We start from the raw sequence: 19,211 nt of genomic DNA, 5'->3' as shown, positions 1-19,211 counted from the left end.
ACTAACTTCAACTGGCCACTAATATACAATCAACAACACTGAAGAAACACTTAGCAAGTAATACTCTAGTGGCCAAAATGCAACATGCAACTGGGGAGAAGTTCCAACCCCACGAGAAAGCTATGCAGAGAACATAACATGTCATTAGATGATAGCTACTGCTCCATCAGAGCTCATTTGCTTGTCAGTTGCCATGTGAAAATGACACTTCTCTACCAGAAATAGGCCATCTTTGGCACAGGTGCCAACAACGGGCACTTAAGACAATTTCCCAAGGCACTGAACCAGTACCTTCCATATGTGCGCCTCTTTCTCACCAATCAAGAAATTCTGTGTCACTTACATAAGCCTCTAAAAATCTGTCTGTAAGTTTTTGAAAAGGGGCTGATGCTTTGACCCTCTTAATAAACCATAAAATATTTTTCGTAAGATGCATTAAAAAAAGGATTCAAGTAACACAAGCAAGAATTCATCTTTTCCTCAAAGAGAAACTTTTCTTATGCTTTCTAAAGCATAGAAAAGGGGTACAGTATCTGTAGTTAATACTGTACTATATACTGGAAATTTGCTAAGAGAGTAGATTTCAGGTGCTCTTATCACAAAGAAAAAGTAACTATGTGAGGCAATGGATACATTTATTAGCTTGACTCTAGTAATCATTTCACTATGTAGAAGGATATCAAAACATCATGTTGTACACCTTAAATATATATAATTTACATATATATATGTTAAAAATAAAACGCAGAAAGGCTTCTCCCAGATTATAATAAGAGAGGAACCCTGCTGCCAGGCCCCTGCTTGGTCTCTGCTGCTAACTGCAGGTTTGGAAGCTATCTTGCAGCATAGCCATGTCACTGTCAGCCACATAGCCAGAAGGTGGACCGGCCAGATGGAGATTCTCAGAATTTTCACACCTACCCTTGAGTCCATTACAGGGTGACTTCGCCCTGTCAGATGGGAAGGTTGTATGTGCACAGTCTGATCTTCAAGAATACACACATAAGCATCATCATCACCCTGAAAAACAATTGCAAATGAGAAAAAGTTCAAGTGAATTTAGTTTCTTTAAAAAAAAAAGTCCCTGGGGCTTCCCTGGTGGTCCAGCGGTAAAGAATCCAGCTTCCAATGCAGGGGATGCGGGTTCAATCCCTCGTCAGGGAACTAAGATCTCACATGCCACAGGGTAACTAAGCCTGCGGGCCACAACTACTGAACTTGTGCGCCTCAACAAGAGAGCCCACATGCCAGAGCCCACGTGCTCTGGAGCCCGCGCGCCACAACTAGAGAAAGAAAACCCTCATGCCATAACTAGAGAGAAGCCCACATGCTGCAACTAGAGAGAGAAGTCTCCGAGCCACAACGAGGACCCAAAGCATCCAAAAAAAAAAAAAAAGTCCCTAATGTTATCAAATAGTATTTGATGTTTTTAAAACATAATTTACTGACTCAATCTTAAAATGATACCACAAATTCTAAAGAATTGGCTGTCTGATAAATTAATTAAAAATGATTGTTATCACGCAAAAGCAATACAATTTCGGTGTATTAAAATAGACATATAACATGGTTATATGCCCATAACCCATCACCAATTGAACACCACTGTTAATGCTTTTGTATATATTCATCCAAACCCATTTGTATTTATAACCTATTTTTCTCCCCAAATGGGAAAATATAAAGTTTTGTTACCTTTTTCACTGAACTTTTCATAAACATTGCTCTGGATATTTATTTGTAAGTAAATGTGTCCTACAATTTTCATAACTGTAAGTGCACTGCATTATATTGGATTCTGGGGGGTAACTTTTAAGATGTAAGATACTATAATCAAATACTGCTAATATTGTACACACTTAATAGATTTACTATTGCATATTGAGACCACAATATCTGAGCTCAAGGGGGCATTCTTTGTCAGTCTAATTCTTATCTATCCTTTAATCCCCAACATTCCTTAGCTCTAAAAATTAAATCTTATTTAAAGTGACTATCGGAGGGCAGACTGCATCTTTAAAGCACATTTAAGTCACAGTACAAAAGAATAATCTGGATTTTAAATTCTTGTGTATAGTTTTGGTTCTTTCATCTATTCTAAATTGCTCTTCATAAACTATCTAACAAGGTCTTTTATGTGCTTTAGTCACTAAACTCCTTAAACAAGATCCAAGACTAACCAGTTATGATTTAAATTTTGCTATGAATACCAATATGATATTCTAACACGTTTTAAATTTATTTTTAAAAGTTCCAGTTTTAACTCTCAAGTACATAACCTTAGCAAGGAAATTATTCCCTGTTACACATCTTATATTCAAATCAGAATTAGTGCAACTCAAGATAAGAAACTTGTAGTCGTCATAATTTAAACTGCTACACACTACAGCTCACAGACCAACTTCAGCCTGATGCCTGTTTTGGTACAGGCCACAGGCTGAGGATGGTGCTTACACATCTAAATGGTTTTTTTTCAATTAAAAGAATAATATTTCATGACAAGTAAAAATATATTAAATCCAAATTTCAGTGTTTATAAATAAAGTTTTATTGGAATACAGCCACCAACTTATGGATAATCTACAGCTGCTTTAGCGCTATCACATCAGAACTGAGTAGCTGCAACAGAGACCATATGGCCCACAAATTCCGAAGTGGTTGCTATCTGGACCTCTGCAGAAAAAGCTGGCTGATCTCTGATTTAAACAAACAATGTGTGTTTTCTAGAATGTTTATCATCAATGAGGTATAGGAATTTTCTTGTTATTTAAAACAAAATTTAATATAACAAAATGGTTGATTTTTGAGGCAAACTGATGATAAGAAGTCAACTGAGTCATTAAGGCAGACCTCCCAAATACTGGAGAGGATGACGGGGATGGAGAAGAGGTAACTCTCAATTCTCACTACTCTACAATGAGGGTAAGAGAAGGCGCTACGACAACCTTAGGCTCCAGGCAGCTGTAGAAACCCCAAATTTGGAGCATGGAAGGACACACATGAGGAGCTTCAACCAAATCCCTGAATTGGACAGAACCTCTTACCCTCGTTTGTTCCTCTCATTCCAGCATTTAGAATGCACTCTATGAGAAAATATCATGTGGAGGAAATAAAGATGACAACATAGTTCTTACAATCAAAGACTATGTTTTAATAGAGGAGACAGTTAAAATAGTACATGAAATATGATAAAACACAGATTTAAACACAGTGCTATGGAAAGACAAATTAGGTAGCGCCAAAGGATTGAAAAGGCTTATCAGAAAAGATAGCATTAACTAGGCCTTAGAGAATAAAAACTATATGTGGATAAGGTAGAGCTGCGATTAAGGGAAAAGTTTTTCAAACTGAGGAACTTCTAGGACCAAAGATACAGAAATATAAAAAATATAGGGAAACTTTAGGAAACAGGTAGTTTTGTGAGCTAAAACATATACAGGGTAAGGCCAGAAATGGACTTTGAAGAGTTTTGAAACTATGCTAAAGAAAAAAACATTTTCCTATAACTACTAAAGGTTCACCTTAACTACTAAAGGCTTTTGGGGCTAGGATTGAGATTACCTCAAATGTGGTCAAAAACCACATTAACCTGAGTCTATTGTAAAAATTGTGGGACATTCTACAAAACAACTGGCCTAAAAGAAAAAAGGTAGGGTAACCGTTCTAAAGTAAAGGAGATTAAAGAGATATAACAATAAAATGCATTGAGTGATAACTGATTAGTCTGTATCAGAAATTTTAAAAATATACATATACATATGACTTTACTGGGATAATTGGGGAAATTTGAATATAGGCTCTATTGCATAAAATTATTATATTATATATTGTGATAGTGATCTTATAGATAATTGTAGGAGAATATCCTTCTTAGGAAACACATGCTGCAAACTAGACTTAAAATGTCATGATATCTGCAACTTAATTTTCAAATAGTTCAGGGGAAAAAAATGTGTGTTAATATACAGTGAATAAGTCAATCTACACATACACACACATACACAGAGAGAGAGAGAGAGAGAGAGAGGGAGAGAGAGAGAGAAAACAACAAATGTAGGTGAAGGGCTTACTGGTGTTCATTGTACTAGTCTCTTAACTTTCATGTAGGTTTAAACCTTTTCAAAACAAAAAGTTGGGGTAGGTGAGAGAAAGAAGCACCTGAAAGGTAAATAAAAAAGAAGAATCTAAATCACAAACGAAGTTTCCTTGAACACCAGAGAAGATGGTGGCAGCAATGAATGAGATAGTCCATAAATTGCCCCAGACAGTATCTGAAAAGAAGCAAGAAATCGATAATAGTAGTTGCTTTTTTACTATTGTTGTTGATCATCAAGAATGGGAAACACAAAAGGACAGCAGGAGGGTAGATAATAAATCCAGTTTTACAGATGATGGTCTGTGTTGTCCAGAGCACTCAGCTGGAAGAGACCACCCAGCAGCTGGAAATTCCAATCTGGACACACACAAGAGAGGTCAGGACTGGGAACGTTCTGGAATCTGAGCATTGAGAAATTATGTATAGAATAAGACAACACTGGGCAGGAGAAGGCAGAGAATGGAAGCTAATATAGTGTATATACTTGAATACTCTAGCTCATATAGCAAAATATATGAGATGAGGAAGAGGTGTATACTGTGAATTTCAGTTAAAATTCAGATATTAGCAAGTCACTGTTAGCAAAAATATGGATAGTTGTACTTTCACCAATTTTAGCGATGAGGTCTAATACCAAAACAACTGCTATCATTAATTTATAAACCAAATTGAAAAAGGTATAATTTAGGTTATCTAGTCAGTATTCAGAACATCAGATACCTTCAGTATTTAAATTTACATTACATACTGATAAGAAATAGCAGGTCATAAAAATATCCAAAAAATTTTAAAATAATCAAAAATAGAAACAACCACTTTAAAAATATTTTTGACGATGATTTATTTTCCCCCCAATTTAGGCAAACAGGTATACAGATGATTTTAATCATCAAGTAGGATTTCTCTAAATCAACTGCACCTGCATAATTAAGTCTTTTTTATAAACATTGTTGATGAGTACTATACTAGAAACATAAGATTTCTAAGTAAGATAAATAAATCTTGAATTAGAGATAACGGTTTTTGTGTCATCTATGCCTACAACTTAGAAATAACTGGTCTACTTGTAGGCTCTTCATCATAACACTCACTGCAACAATACTGTCTTTTCCTCTGGCTGACAGATTTTATGTGACCAGAAAAGGAAATGTGTTAGTATACTTTTGCATGAAGTTTGGCTACAAAGTGACTAGAATATTTTTAATGAAGTGACTAGAACACATATCTAAATGTGTACCCTACCTTAGACATGCACCTTAATGAAGCTACACACTTATTCCAACAAGGCTACCATTGTTAACCCTTGTTGGATTCATCTTCAGAGTTTCCTTCAGAGCCAGTTCCATTCACACAACAACAAGCCACCAACTTTCCTTATTGCTTTACAGTCACATTTTATTTTTAACCCAGCCCCCTTATGTACCTTAAGCATAAGGTTCATTTTTGCCAGAATTGAGAATACCCAAAAGGATATGCTGTAGGTCTAATGGTAATTACAAAAGGGAAATGGGCAAAATGTTTTGAGCAATTGCAACATCATTTGAACAAGTATAAAATTTCCCATAAAAGCAACTTTAAAAAGGAAAGAGTCATAATTTATATGTTCCTTTTAGAAGCCGGTGACATGTCTTCTATCTCATAGGTTTAAGGTATACCCTTTGTTGAATGAAAAAAGATAATGAGTGCATTCTGGAACTATATAGTAAAATATACAGGTCATATCGTATATTGCAATGACATCCCCCTAAAAAAGTTACACCTGGCTTCCTGCAATATTTGCAGCCAGCGTAACAGGGACCACCGTGATTAGAGTGCACTTTGAAGGAAAATATTTGTTCTTCTATCACAGATTCTCAGAGTTCCTTTTCTCTTTTTTTGAAATAATGATTTCCTTAAAAAGTGATGTTAAGTTTAAAACCTGACAGGAAGAAAACTCTCAAGAAAAGACGCCTTGCATTTGTTAATGTGGAAGTAAAAAGCCTTCTCCATTTGTAGCCATCCCCCTCTACAGCCAGCTCTGCTGGAACAGGACTGACACATGTCCTGGCCTTTATACACTTCTTCCCTTTCCCTGGGAAATCAGAATGCTAATGCAGAACTCTGCTCTTCCACACCACAGCACAAGGCTGCCACCTACAGAATCTTTTAATCCATTCAGCACTACCCAAGGAGAGGGAGAATCAGCTGAAAATAAATGCTGCCTTCTGTAGACCTGGTAAAGAATCCATTTATGCCTGGACATGCCAGGTTTAATTTTCTGTTTGGGAAATGTGCCGATGACGGGGGGCAAGAAGAGCAGCAACCCATGCTGTAGTTGCTAGCCACTTGAGAAAACTAGGAGTTGAAAAGCATCACAAACAACATGAGATTTTACGCAGAGCAACTTTTTCTTAACTGCACTTCCTGTTTATCACAGAGATAGACAGACAGAGGTAGACAGATAAAGTGGCAAATCCACTGGAAATACAACAAACTTTCCTAATGTCCTAACTTTCCTCAGGACAGCCTTGTTCTTAGAGGTATGTAATTGCCCAACTCAAAGCTGCTTAACTTAGAATCTAAGTTAGTTTCTCTGCCCTCCCTTCCCATTCCTCCCTTAAGTATGATAATTTGACTCTGGAACAAACAGCTAAACTGCTATTGATGAGAGCTCACCCCAGTGATTCTCCTTTCATTACCACTTATGTAAGTGAGAGGTACAAACCATCCATCGGTCGTGAGAAAATGCAAAGGATAAATAGCCTTTACTGGGACCGCTCATTTCAACCATCACTGACTTGGCATCTCGTGTGAAGGACAAGAAAACACAGGCAAGCTCCTTCTCCGGGTCACAGTTCAAAGGACTCCTAATACAGAACTTTTTGTTCCCACAATCTGAAGCATTGAACTAGAAAAATGACAGGGGGAAAAAAGTCAATTATCAAACAGGCAGTTCATTTCCAATGACAGAAGAGCTACTACTTTGAAGTATGGGTTTTAATAAGAATACGTTTTCATAATAAGGATTCAAACAAGGGAACAAAGACACATCCCAAATTAGAAATTATCAAAGCAGTAGTTAGGTTGTGAACTTTTAAACTTAATTAATTTTAATTAAACTTTAGAAGACACAACATTAATTGGACTGTAATTATGCATGAGTATTAAAATCCCTTTAATACACAAAATACTTCATGTTAATTATGTTCGGGAGCAAAGTTTCTGGTAAATTTTGAGAACTTCTTAGGGAATATTTAAGTCCACATTGACATTCTTGCCTAAAGGGTATCCTCTAGTTTTCAGAGATGGAATTTTTAAAAGCAAACAAACAAACCCTTAGCAAGTTTTATATTTAGATCCTGGACTCTGCTTCTAGAATTCAGGTTCAAATTTGACATTAAGATAATGTAAGAAAAAATGGTTACTCCTATATATACCACCACTCCAAATAATAGTAAGAACAATTTAGTGGGGGAGAAACAAAAATAATCTACAATGATTTAATTCAGAGCTTCTTGGTGTGGCAAATAAGAAACAGTATTGAAAAATGTCAGCTCTACAATCTGACAGGGCAAACAGGCAGTTATCTTGTGTTAGAATGAGCTGTGACACGACATTTCAGAAGAGAGCTAAACATTACTTTAAAAGTAACTAGATTTAATGGGAACTGTACAGAAAAACTCTCATTTCTTCTTCTACTCTACCAATACTTCTGGCCACCAAGTGGGTGCGGCTATTTCCCACACTAAGCAATTCTGCAATTCTTTGGAGACATCCAGCTATGTGTCCTACAATTCAATTCTGTTCTGACACTGTCTACCTGAAGTTAGTGTCAGATCCCACATGTGAAGGGCTCAGTCCCACAAGACTGCACCCACTTCAGATACCAATCACAGATGCCAATCACAAGCCCCAGGTTGTCACCTGTACTTCTGAATGGTCGGCCATAAATTGGAGGTTTCCAGCACCTAATCCTCAAGTTGGATAATTTACTAAGATGGTTCACAGAACTCAGGAAAATAGTTTACTTAGTAGATTACCAGTTTATTATGTTGATAAAAAGATAACAACCCAGGAACAGCCAGATGGAAGAGATGCGTAAAGCAAGGTATGTAGGAAGGGGCACAGAACTTCTGAGGCACCACCTTCCCAGCACCTCCATGTGGTCAGGACCCAGGAGCTCTCTGAAACCCATATTTCTGGAATCTTTATGGAGGCTCCATCATGTGGGCATGATGGATTTTTAGCTCAATCAGCCTCTCTCCCTTTTCTGGAGAATGGGGGGAGGGAGCCTGAAAGCTGCAAGCTTCTAATCATGGCTTGGTCTTTTTGGTGACCAGCCCCCATACAGGAGCCCACCAAGAGTCACCTCATTAGAACAAAAGATGCTCCCATCATCCAGAAAATTCCAAGGGATTTAGCAGCTCTGTATCAGGAACTGGGGTCAAGGCCAAATATTAACAGAAACCAGGCAGAGGCTGTTTTATTTTTTTCCTTATTATTTCACAGGAACTTAAAGAGAAATCCTAGTAGAGTGGAGAGAACAAGCCACGAGGAGCTAGGAACCATGGGTTTTGATTTCTGCTCTCCCCTTTACTCCATCACGTTTGCTAAAGAACTTATTCTCTCAGGGTCTCTTTACCTAACTATGCAGCAGTGACCCTGAGGTCTCTCCTAGTTCTCTACAAATGCCATCATCCTGTGACTCTGAATGAACCTCTCTATAATTAGAGATTATAAACTTGGTGCAGAGATACAATCAAAAGCTCCAACAAGCGCTAAAGCCTTTTATATGAATTTATGGAAAGATAATAATCCTGTCAACAGATTCCTACTGGGAAGCTCAGGTCCAAACTGACTGTGGACTCCCCTAAAGCAGCTTTTAAATAAATAAACATTAACACTAAATAAACTGAGAACTAGCGCAAATAATAAATCGAATTGTTTGGTCAAACAGAAGTTCATAATAATGTAATCAAATGGCTCATCATATATTGCATAATGTAGAAAAGAAGGAAAACAAAATGAGACACTGTATAGGAGTACAAGAGCTTTATTTAGTATGAGGAAAAATAGAGTTATAAAAAGACAAGAAAGGGAAGGAAGAGAAAAAAATGAACTAATATTTACTGAATATCTATTAAGTACAAAGCCCTTAGAAACCTTATATTCATTCCAATGTTTAGTTCTCATAGTAATACTATGTAAGAACTAGATATTATTTCTCATTTTACAGGTGAAGAAACTGAGACTTTAGGAATTAAGTAATTTTTCCAAAGTCAAACAGAAATTAGACAAATCAGGATTCAGGCCCAAATTTGTTCTTGCAACTGTAATAACCTACTTTAAGACATTTTTCATTATATTTACTTCTGAATTGATAAGTACAATTTATCAGAATTGCTTTCAGTAAAACCTTTCTAATGTTTCTAATATGCATCACCCTTTCTAAGATATGTTTTTTAATGGTAATTCTTTTGAATCAGAGGGCTTAAATGGAATTCTAGCTGATGAGCTTGCAAAAGAGTTTCTGTGGTTCAACACACAGAATTCCGCTTTAAGTTCCCTCTCCATGTGTGATATTTGGCTGTGTCTTTTTTTTAAAAAAAAAAAAAAAAAAAGAATGGAAGAAAGCTGCTGCTTCAGATTTACTTTCAAATGAAAACATATCCACCACTAGCATAGACTACATGTGAATGTCATAACCACACTTTGAACATGCAGGGTCTTACACTCCTCTTATTCTAACCTATAAATCATAATGCTACGATGAAGACTTCCTCCTGATTTCCTGAAGGGAATTCAAAAACTTGCTACCACAACCCAGGACAGCTACTTCTCTACACACGTTCCTAAGCACAGAACCACAATTTCTAAGGAAGCTGTTCCTTTAGATTGCATTTGGTGAAACCATAAAAATGTTACTTACTGATTTGGTTAAATGGGAGACTGGAGGTAATGTTGGCATAGGTGCTATTGTAGCTTTAGGTGTTGTAAAAGGAAGGACGTTTGGTTGTGAAATTATAGGACCAGGAATCTTCACCCAGTAGATTTTGTACTTCTCAACAACTGTGGCTCTGAAATGCAGTACCAGCAAGAGTGAGATTAGACAGAACCATGATTGTGGCCCATCATAATCAAATCGAAAAAAAAAAGTAATGAACTAGGGACATACCACTTAATACAGGTATACCTTGGAGATATTGCAGGTTCGGTTCCAGACCACCACAATAAAGCAAATATCACAATAAAGTGAGCAACAGAAATTGGGGGTTTCCCAGTTCATATAAAAGTTATGTTTACACTATGCTGTAGTCTACTAAGTGTGCAATAGCACTATATCTAAAAAAAAAAACAATGAATATACCTTAATTTTAAAATACCTTATTGCTAAAAAATACTAACCATCATCTGAGCCTTCAGCAAATTACAGTAGTAACATCAAAGATCACTGATCACAGATGACCATAACAAATATAATAATGATGAAAAAGTTTGAAATATTACAATTACCAAACTGTGGCACAGAGACACAAGGTGAGCAAAAGCTGTTGGAAAAATGGTGCCCATAGACCCACTCAGTGCAGGGTTGCCACAAATCAGTTTGTAAAAAGACACAATACCTGTGAAGCCAAATAAAGCAAAGCACAATAAAACAAGGATGCCTGTAATACCTGACAGAATTTCGTGTGAGGCAAATCTCTAATGACTCTCTTCCACTTCATCACCAAATGAATTTTAGTTACTCTCTCTCTCTCTCTTCTCTTACTTGTCTGTTCTTTGGGCATATTCACAGCAACCAGGAATGTCAGACCCCGGGACTAAAGTGCACAGATTTCCACTCCTGACATTACAGAACATACTACTACCACACTTTTCATAGTGGTCATTCAAATTATTCCAAAAGCCATGTGTAACAGGCAGCTACAGCAAAAAGCTATATAGAGGCTGCATAAGCAACTATCAGTTCTTACTGGGGTCATATCCCCTTTCTCACATTCCACTCAACACACAGGTGCAAAGCTGCATTACTGTGTGCCGGTGACCTGTGCACAAAGTGAAGCAGAAAATAGAGACAGGCCAGGAGAGCAATTCTCCCTTTAAAATATACGTCTATAACACCACTCAGGAATCATTATATGGCTTTATGACATTCCATTTCCCCCTTGCATGTAAGATTAAGAGAGAAGTACTATTCTAATTCTACTGAATTTCATAATTCTGAGGAGCACACATGATCTTACTTTTTTGACAATCTAATCTGCAAGTTGTGACACTGCAAAAAAAAAGTCATCCAAATTTCAGGACTGCTTTTTTTCATATTCTCATAGTAATACAGGAACAAGTCTAAAAAAAAGTATTAGTCCATACACCATATAGACTCAAGTATTAATTGATGGCTCTTATTAGTGTGAAGGCACTACAACACGTCATTCACTCAACAAATGTCTATTAAGTGTCTATTAGGTTCTTGGTCCTGTGCTAAGTGCTCAGTATATATGCTGAAAAAAAAACAAACAAAAAAGCAAAATAGCGACTTACATCAGTAAGGTGGTGTCATTACTACACCACACCTCTGCCATACAGGTGAATGTCCAATAGGTATAAAAAAAAGGTACAGACTATCATTATTTCAATTATACTAGTTACAGAGCTGTAAACTCTTCTACTCACAGAAACTTTATGTGATTTGGGGCACTGCTTGGAGCATTCCAATAGACTTTAATTTCTGTTTTTTTGGATGGACTTGTGTGACTCACAGCTGATCCCTGAAATAAAATGGAAGAGAACTACCATTCAGACACTCAATAGCTCAACATAGCTGGAACTACAGCCATTTTGCAAAGTAATTTATCATTGCATGACCTTGGCATTGTGGTAAAGACTATCTTATTTAGAACAGGGACTCAGGTGCTCAATAAATACATGTTGATTGATTGACACCAAATTAGCAGCCGGCTCTATGAATAAACTAGAGTCAGCAGAAATTTAAGAACTGAAGAGAGTTATGAATATTGGGTGTGTTGATGCTATATAAATCCTGCTCATTATTTCATTTATACTGTAAGTTTCTTTTTTTATTAATAGATGCAAACAGAATGCAGAAGATTCATCAAAAGAAAAACATTCCTGCCTCCAAATATGCAATATTATATTTTAGTAATTCCTTTCTCTTAAACAATCTTGTTTCCCACATTCATTCACCTGGCAAATTCCTACTCATTCTTTGAGGTCTAGCTGAGATCATCTCCTCTCTCTCAATTCCCTCCAGCCTGTGTGTGGCACCTCTGCTATGCTTCTCACCCACCCTGTGTAGGGTTCTAATCTAAGTCATCATACTATTCCACTTATGTGTCTGTCCTATAGCCATACATTCTACTTATGTGCCATATAGCATATGTCCATATGCTTTACTTATGTGTAAGGCTATGAGCTCTTCAAAGAACAAGTCCTGTTCATCACCATATCCCATGCAGGAAAGTTCCTGGTATAATAAATGTTCATTAAATTAATTAATTACAAAAATTAGACCTCTGTTCCACTCTAGAACTCTATCTTCAATATTAACATCCTTCGAAATTCAGTATAGTAAGAGTCAATACTATATAAAATATCAAAAGCCATAAACTCTTCAAGCTACAACCCTACCTTTTCTAGGATGTTGTATAAAAATATGTTGCCAGTAGAAAAATTAGGGGGGAAGTTTGATCAACATGAATGTACTCAGATGTCTGCAATGCATGGGTAATGTCATTGTTTATCTTGCAAACACCATCTTGTAGTGAAAAGACCCATGGAAACTGACAGAAATCAGTTTCAAACTAAACACAAACCTGTATATCTTCACAGGTCAGAAGCTGTGACACTTGACTGTCAATCAATGTGAAGGAGCCAATAGGAGGGCCACTCAAATTCTTAGCACCACGTGCTTCTAAGAGAAAGCCTTTAAATGGTGGCCCTGACAAAGTAACTGAGAAACAAACAAAAAGATAAGTTAAGAGTTTAGCAACATCCCCCCCAAAAAAACTGTTTAAAGGAGGCACATCACCAAATCGGGTGTATATATAGAAAGCTACTCCAGGAGAGAAAACAGTAGAAATCATCTTATAGTCAAAGAAATTCTAAACCGTGTTCCACAGGACATTATTCCATGAGATGTAATAGCCATTCCACAGGGAAGAAAAGGTAGGTTATGGTCAGAGTGTGGTCCATGGGGCCAAAGTAGTTTGAAAAATGCTGGTTGAAAGTAAATACTTCTGTCTTTACTGCAAACATCTCAGGCCCTTTAACATTCTTCTGTGCAGTATGAAACTCTATGAAATATATATAACAGAGTGTTCCAAATTTATTTTTCCATATATCCTTTTTGCTAGAGCTATGAAACTCTAAGAAATATATATAACAGAGTGTTCCAAATTTATTTTTCCATATATCCTTTTTGCTAGAGCGTCTCTATTAATATTCTGCATTTCTAAACTTGCAGGAAATAGAATTTGTAAAATGCTGTTATAGATACACCCTTAATAGACTATTAAGTTTCAGCCTACCTTTTGCCAGAATTAGGGAAACACAAGAGATTATACTATGTCAAGAAGGATAAGGGTTTAACATCTTAAGCCAGATAAAATAAGCTTTATTTTATGTATTTCTATTGAGTAAATAGTACTGTTAATGAAGATATATTAAATAATGACAAAAACATATTTTAAAACCTATTCTGGGGAATTCCCTGGCAGTCCAGTGGTTAGACTTGGTGCTTTCACTGCCAGGGCCGGGTTCATCGCTGGTCGGGGAACTAAGACCCCACAGGCCGTGTGGTGTGTCCAAAAAAAAAAAACACCTATTCTGAATGGGTAGTAAATATACTACTTAAGTAATATAGTCATCTGTAGTAGTTAAACACAAAAATGAGAAGTATAAGATCATGGTATCTTATAAAAGCAGATGAACAGATTAAATGAAACTGTATAAATCCAACAGTAATAAAGATTCAATGTACAGTAAAAAAGTGAAATTCAAAATGTAAATAGTTAATACCAGCACAGTACCTTTGATCTGATCTCCTGGCCTGAATGTCATCTGACTCACTGAGATGTGGCAAGCGGGATTAGACTGTGGAGTTTGACCATGTTTAGGAATCATTCCACGGCATGACTTCGTTACCTTTCCATTGGGATAATTAGCCACAGAACTAACGAGCAACAGAAGTATGAAGGCACCAAGGGTAAATCCAGGAACTGCCATCTCAAAAAGAAGATTAAAAGCACATTATTTTCAAAGGTAATTAAAATATAAATGCTTTCACATCACAGGATAGTAAGTTCTAGACAACTATTTACTTTCAATAGTCAGTTAACCACATTCTTAAAAATATGTACTATAAAGAATGTGATATGTGAAGTTTGCCCTGGATTTGAATCTCAGCTCTACCAATTACCAACTGTGAAACTTTAAGCAAGTCACTTAAGTCTCATTCCTTACCTGAAAAATAAGGAAACGAAAACCCTCCTTTCAAAACTGTTTTAATAAAATTTAGATACAGCCAAAAGTCTGACAAGGAAGATAATAAATGTTAGCTTTCATTAGCATGATTGGGAAATAATAAAATAATCCAATAAAAGCAAAAGGTTTTGCTCCACTTCATCCTAGAAAGCTTAAAGAACAAATAAGAAATGTTTCTTCTGGATTTAAATATCATCACCTGAATAAATCTCTGATATGATTTCTCCCAACTTCCCATTAAACTAGTCATGGTGACAATTTAATTTGCAACACTGAAAACTGAGGCTAACAACCAATTGCAAGAGACAGTATTTCTATTACCTATAGCCCAAATACTTCTGAATTAAGAAACATGATTGTTAACCCAGGCAATTTTCTTCTCTCATCCAGTTTATCTGCCTCTTACCATCTGCCTAACAGAAAACCAGTCCCACCCTTGTCTAGCTCACTTTGTGCATATATGCAGAACCTGCAAATCATAGTATTTAACGAGGCTAGAGGAAGATGGGCAGGGACATGTTATATGGCAGTAAAGTCCACAAGGTGAACAGGCTGCAGATGGGAAGAGCTCAAGAGGCAGTTCATTCTCCACAGATATGGGAGTTTTCTATACATGGTCATAGACAAAAATAAAAGCACCCTTAGAATCACTAGAACAAATTATCCTTTTATAGTCATGTAAATTATAAACCCCACATTGGACCAGAGCTAAACTATAGAAATTCCTGCTAGACACCAGCAATTGTGCTGGAGCTATACTCTTTAACCAGCCTTGCACATCACACCAGTAGCTACCAAGTAGATAGCTTTGGGTCCAACTCTATACCCCTATCTTTTATCAAACATTGACGCTAGATAGAATTCTTCTCATTTAAAGATAAGCAAAAGGAACAAATGAACCAATCAAGAGCTTCTGAAAAATTCTATATCATAAGAGCAGCACAAGATTTCTCTGTAGACTCAGAGGAAAAGCATAACCCTGAAAATAGTTAATTACTATAGGAAACAATATTTAAGAAAATAACTGCTAAAGAATGGAGCAATAGAAAATCTTCTGTTCGAACATGGCTATCAGGTCCTTTCGTTAGGGCCAGACCTGATTTTAGGACCATACAAGGTTTACTGGAGAGGATCAAGGTCATTATTTTAACCATGTGATCTTGGCCAAGTTATTATGAAAATTAAATGCAGAAATGTGCCTCACTTAAAGAATGGTACAGTGGGAAGAGTTAGTTTGGTTTAACAAATATTTATTTGGCACTGACTTCCTGCCAGGTGAAAGTGGAAACAAGACTTTATTTCTAGTCTCTGCTATGTGTTAAGTAGCTGAATAACATGAATCAGGTCACTTAATCTCTGTCTCAGTTTCTTCATTTGCAAAATATAACAGATGAACTGGAATAAATTCAGGGCAATACTAACATTATGATTCTAGGATAAAGCAAAGTGGAAAAGCATACTGGGAATTATTAGAGCATGAAGTATAAGATGGGAAAGGGAAGTGAAAAAGACACCACTACCTGTCATTCATTAGGAAAATATAACAAACAAGGTCAGCGAGAGAAGTAGACAACAGCAATTTCTTTGTCCTTAGTCAGATACCGACCACTCAAGGTAAAGTTCTATTTTCATAACAATGGCCAATGATGGTTTCCCAGTTAATGATTTAAGGAAACTTTTTCAAATGAATACATTAATTCATTAGGCAATCTATGCCAACAGATTGCATAGTTATGAAAAGGAACAAAGAGTTACATGTGGAAACATTTAAGCTAAAATTATGGAATGTGGATAATGAGCTATTATATTACGAGATCATTCTTCAAGCACTGGAAAAACTCCCACCAATCTTGTATGATTTTTACAGGTTTTTAATATTCACATTCTACCATGAGTATAATATAGAGAAATAAAAGATATCATAACTTGCATTTTGTCATCCTAGGACAAAGACAGACCTATTAGTTTAAAAGGTTAAAAGAGAGGTTATCCTGATTCTCTAACTGAAATATTACCAAACCTCATGAGATTTATACAGTTTTCTTTCTTGCCTGAAAGACAGGCACTTAGTAAAAAGGTATAACGACTGCCTTTACCATGCTCTACATACATCTCACACGAAGATAAAACTTCAAAACCAGTGTATTCTTTATTATCTGAATACCAAATTCTTGTACCTGGATGAATATGTAGTTATTATTGTCATTGTGAACTACAGACATTAACAGGACAATATATTTATTACAACAAAGTAAAATTCAGATAAAATTAGAAGAATCCAATTGAAAAATATTTAGATGTAAGAAAAAGGATTATGTGTTAATTAAGGATTTTTTAAATAAATTGGTCATTAAATGTCTTTTTATTGTACGACTCCAAGGACATGTAAGAAAAAAGAAATATGGAGGAAAGCACATCTTTTAAAACCATGTCAGAAGATTAAGCTAGCAAATAACTAATCGAGTCTAGTTATACTGCATTCAAGCTCTAGCTTTTATTACCAGTCATTTGTTGTTTTTTTTTTAATTTTTTATTTATTTATGGCTGTGTTGGGTCTTCGCTTCTGTGCGAGGGCTCTCCCCAGTTGTGGCAAGCGGGGGCCACTCTTCATTGTGGTGCGCAGGCCTCTCACTATCGCCACCTCTCTTGTTGCGGAGTACAGGCTCCAGACGCGCAGGCTCAGTAATTGTGGCTCACGGGCCCAGCCGCTCCGCGGCATGCGGGATCCTCCCAGACCAGGGTTCGAACCCGTGTCCCCTGCATCGGCAGGCAGACTCTCAACCATTGCGCCACCAGGGAAGCCCCAGTCATTTGTTTTAAAGGAAGGCATCAAAGGAGTTCAAAAGTTAACATACACACAAAAAATTATGGGAACTCGCCAGTAACACCCACTCTACATCATCCAAGAAATGAGTGTAAGCACCGAGAGTCTTAATTAATGCACAGGTGTGAGGTAACAAGGTTCTCTCAATTACGAAAAGCTACAAAAAAGCAAAAACTAAACCAAAAGAGTTTACTAAAAAATATTTAAATAATTTGGAAAAGGATATTTTTTGCTATATGCTGTGGGGTTTTTTAATTTTTTTACCATACCCAAAGTAAGAAATGTTTTTACACTATGACCCTACAAACATTTCAAGAGATACTATTTACCTTTACCACATATGATAAACTCATATATTTTCTATTCTTGTCTTTTTTTTATGCTGGTTACATCCTACTGAATTGTTATTTCATAACCTACCAATGAATCTTAACCTGCAGTTTGAAAACATAACTTTATGGCATATACAGACCATTAAAGTTCAGTCATGAACCAAGTTCTAATTTAGGAGTATCAGGGATTTCAGTAAAATAGGAGAGTTCTCAGAACTATAGAAGAAACAAATAAACCAAGCCACAAGGAGGATTTTAGAGATGGAGATGGACTTATGGAAAATGTCTTATTCTATATTATTTCATTTGCGAACCTGAACAAAAACTGTAAAAATGGCAAACAAATTAGCTTTCTCACAGTGACCTTTTATATTAAAGAAAAGAATTAATCAATAGTCAATCTGAGAAAGAAATGCAAAATTTTTTTGAGCCAAGCTGAGGATTACAATCCAGAAGACAGTCTCTCAGAGCACTCTGAGAACTGTTCCGAAGGGGTAAAGGGGAAGGCCAGTATTATGTGATTTTAGAGAGGGGGGTACATGCAATCAAGTACACATCTTGGTAGAAGGTTACTATTATTCACAAGGAGGAGATATCTTAGTGAATGGTTTTAGTGCTTTTCTAAGTATGGGAAGATGCAAGAAACTGGGTTCATAAAATTTTCTCCTGAAATTATCTAATTATCTGAAGGCCTGTTCTGCCAGTTTTCCCAAAGCACAGAGTGCCTCAACCTGATCTTCACCGTGAACTCCTTTGAGGGTGTACCGTAGGTCAGCGACTGCAGTGGCTGATGACTTGATTCTTGCAAAAGTGAATGTTGGGTAACATTCTTTACAATCCCTTCCCTTTCAGTCTTAATTTCGACCAAGGTTTGGTAGGTATTTTGGGACCAATTTGTCCCATGGCAGTAAGAATGCTCATTCCCAGGTCAGCAAGGATTTTGTTGATAGGCCACTCAATATGCTATTACTGAACTAGGCCCAGTTAACAGTAGCCAAAAGTCTCCATACCACCTGTCTTACTAGTCTGTTATGGTCCAGGAAATCGTTCCCTCTTGTTGCTTCTTCCCACAACTAGAGTTACACTATTACAATCATTGATCTTATAGTACTATATATTTGGTCAATCGTTTCAGGTTTCCTAATCATCACTAAATTTATCTGAGGTTCAGCCACACGTTGGTAATGCAAGAAACAATAATCGTGTAAAATAGGCAGAATACAAATAATATAGCTAGTAACATTAATAAGGTCATAAGTAAGTATTTAAGCTAAGAAATTCCATTAGGTGTAGCCCAGTATCTCCCCAGGTCATCTGACCAGTTTGTTTTACACCAATCACTATCTTTAAGGGAAATAATATATTGGCATCATACATAAAGTTCACCAAAGATGTCTGCATGTACAAGGTGAGTGTTGGGTAATCAACCCCTTACTGGATTGAGAAAGGAATGTTATTTTTCAAGGAGTTACATGAC

General features: G+C 36.5%; 1 protein-coding gene across 2 annotated transcripts in view; it reads right to left on the bottom strand.

The window, feature by feature from the left end:
• Positions 1 to 19,211, bottom strand: part of FRRS1 (ferric chelate reductase 1) — a 113,718-nt gene that overhangs the window by 30,089 nt on the left and 64,418 nt on the right. For both annotated transcript variants that reach the window (XR_009700375.1, XM_061183816.1), the window contains exons 3-8: positions 14,125 to 14,320; positions 12,910 to 13,046; positions 11,750 to 11,844; positions 10,005 to 10,152; positions 6,801 to 6,983; positions 922 to 1,020 (exon numbers count right to left, since the gene is read on the bottom strand). Coding sequence is in view for 1 of the 2 variants with exons in the window: in XM_061183816.1 (XP_061039799.1) it covers positions 922 to 1,020; positions 6,801 to 6,983; positions 10,005 to 10,152; positions 11,750 to 11,844; positions 12,910 to 13,046; positions 14,125 to 14,320 (858 nt within the window). In the remaining variant the exon portion in view is untranslated. The remainder of the gene's footprint in view (positions 1 to 921; positions 1,021 to 6,800; positions 6,984 to 10,004; positions 10,153 to 11,749; positions 11,845 to 12,909; positions 13,047 to 14,124; positions 14,321 to 19,211) is intronic.

Source organism: Eubalaena glacialis, chromosome 3 (genome assembly GCF_028564815.1).
Source record: "Eubalaena glacialis isolate mEubGla1 chromosome 3, mEubGla1.1.hap2.+ XY, whole genome shotgun sequence".
Classification (NCBI taxonomy): Eukaryota; Metazoa; Chordata; class Mammalia; order Artiodactyla; family Balaenidae; genus Eubalaena; species Eubalaena glacialis.
This window is presented reverse-complemented; position numbering and strand designations above follow the sequence as displayed.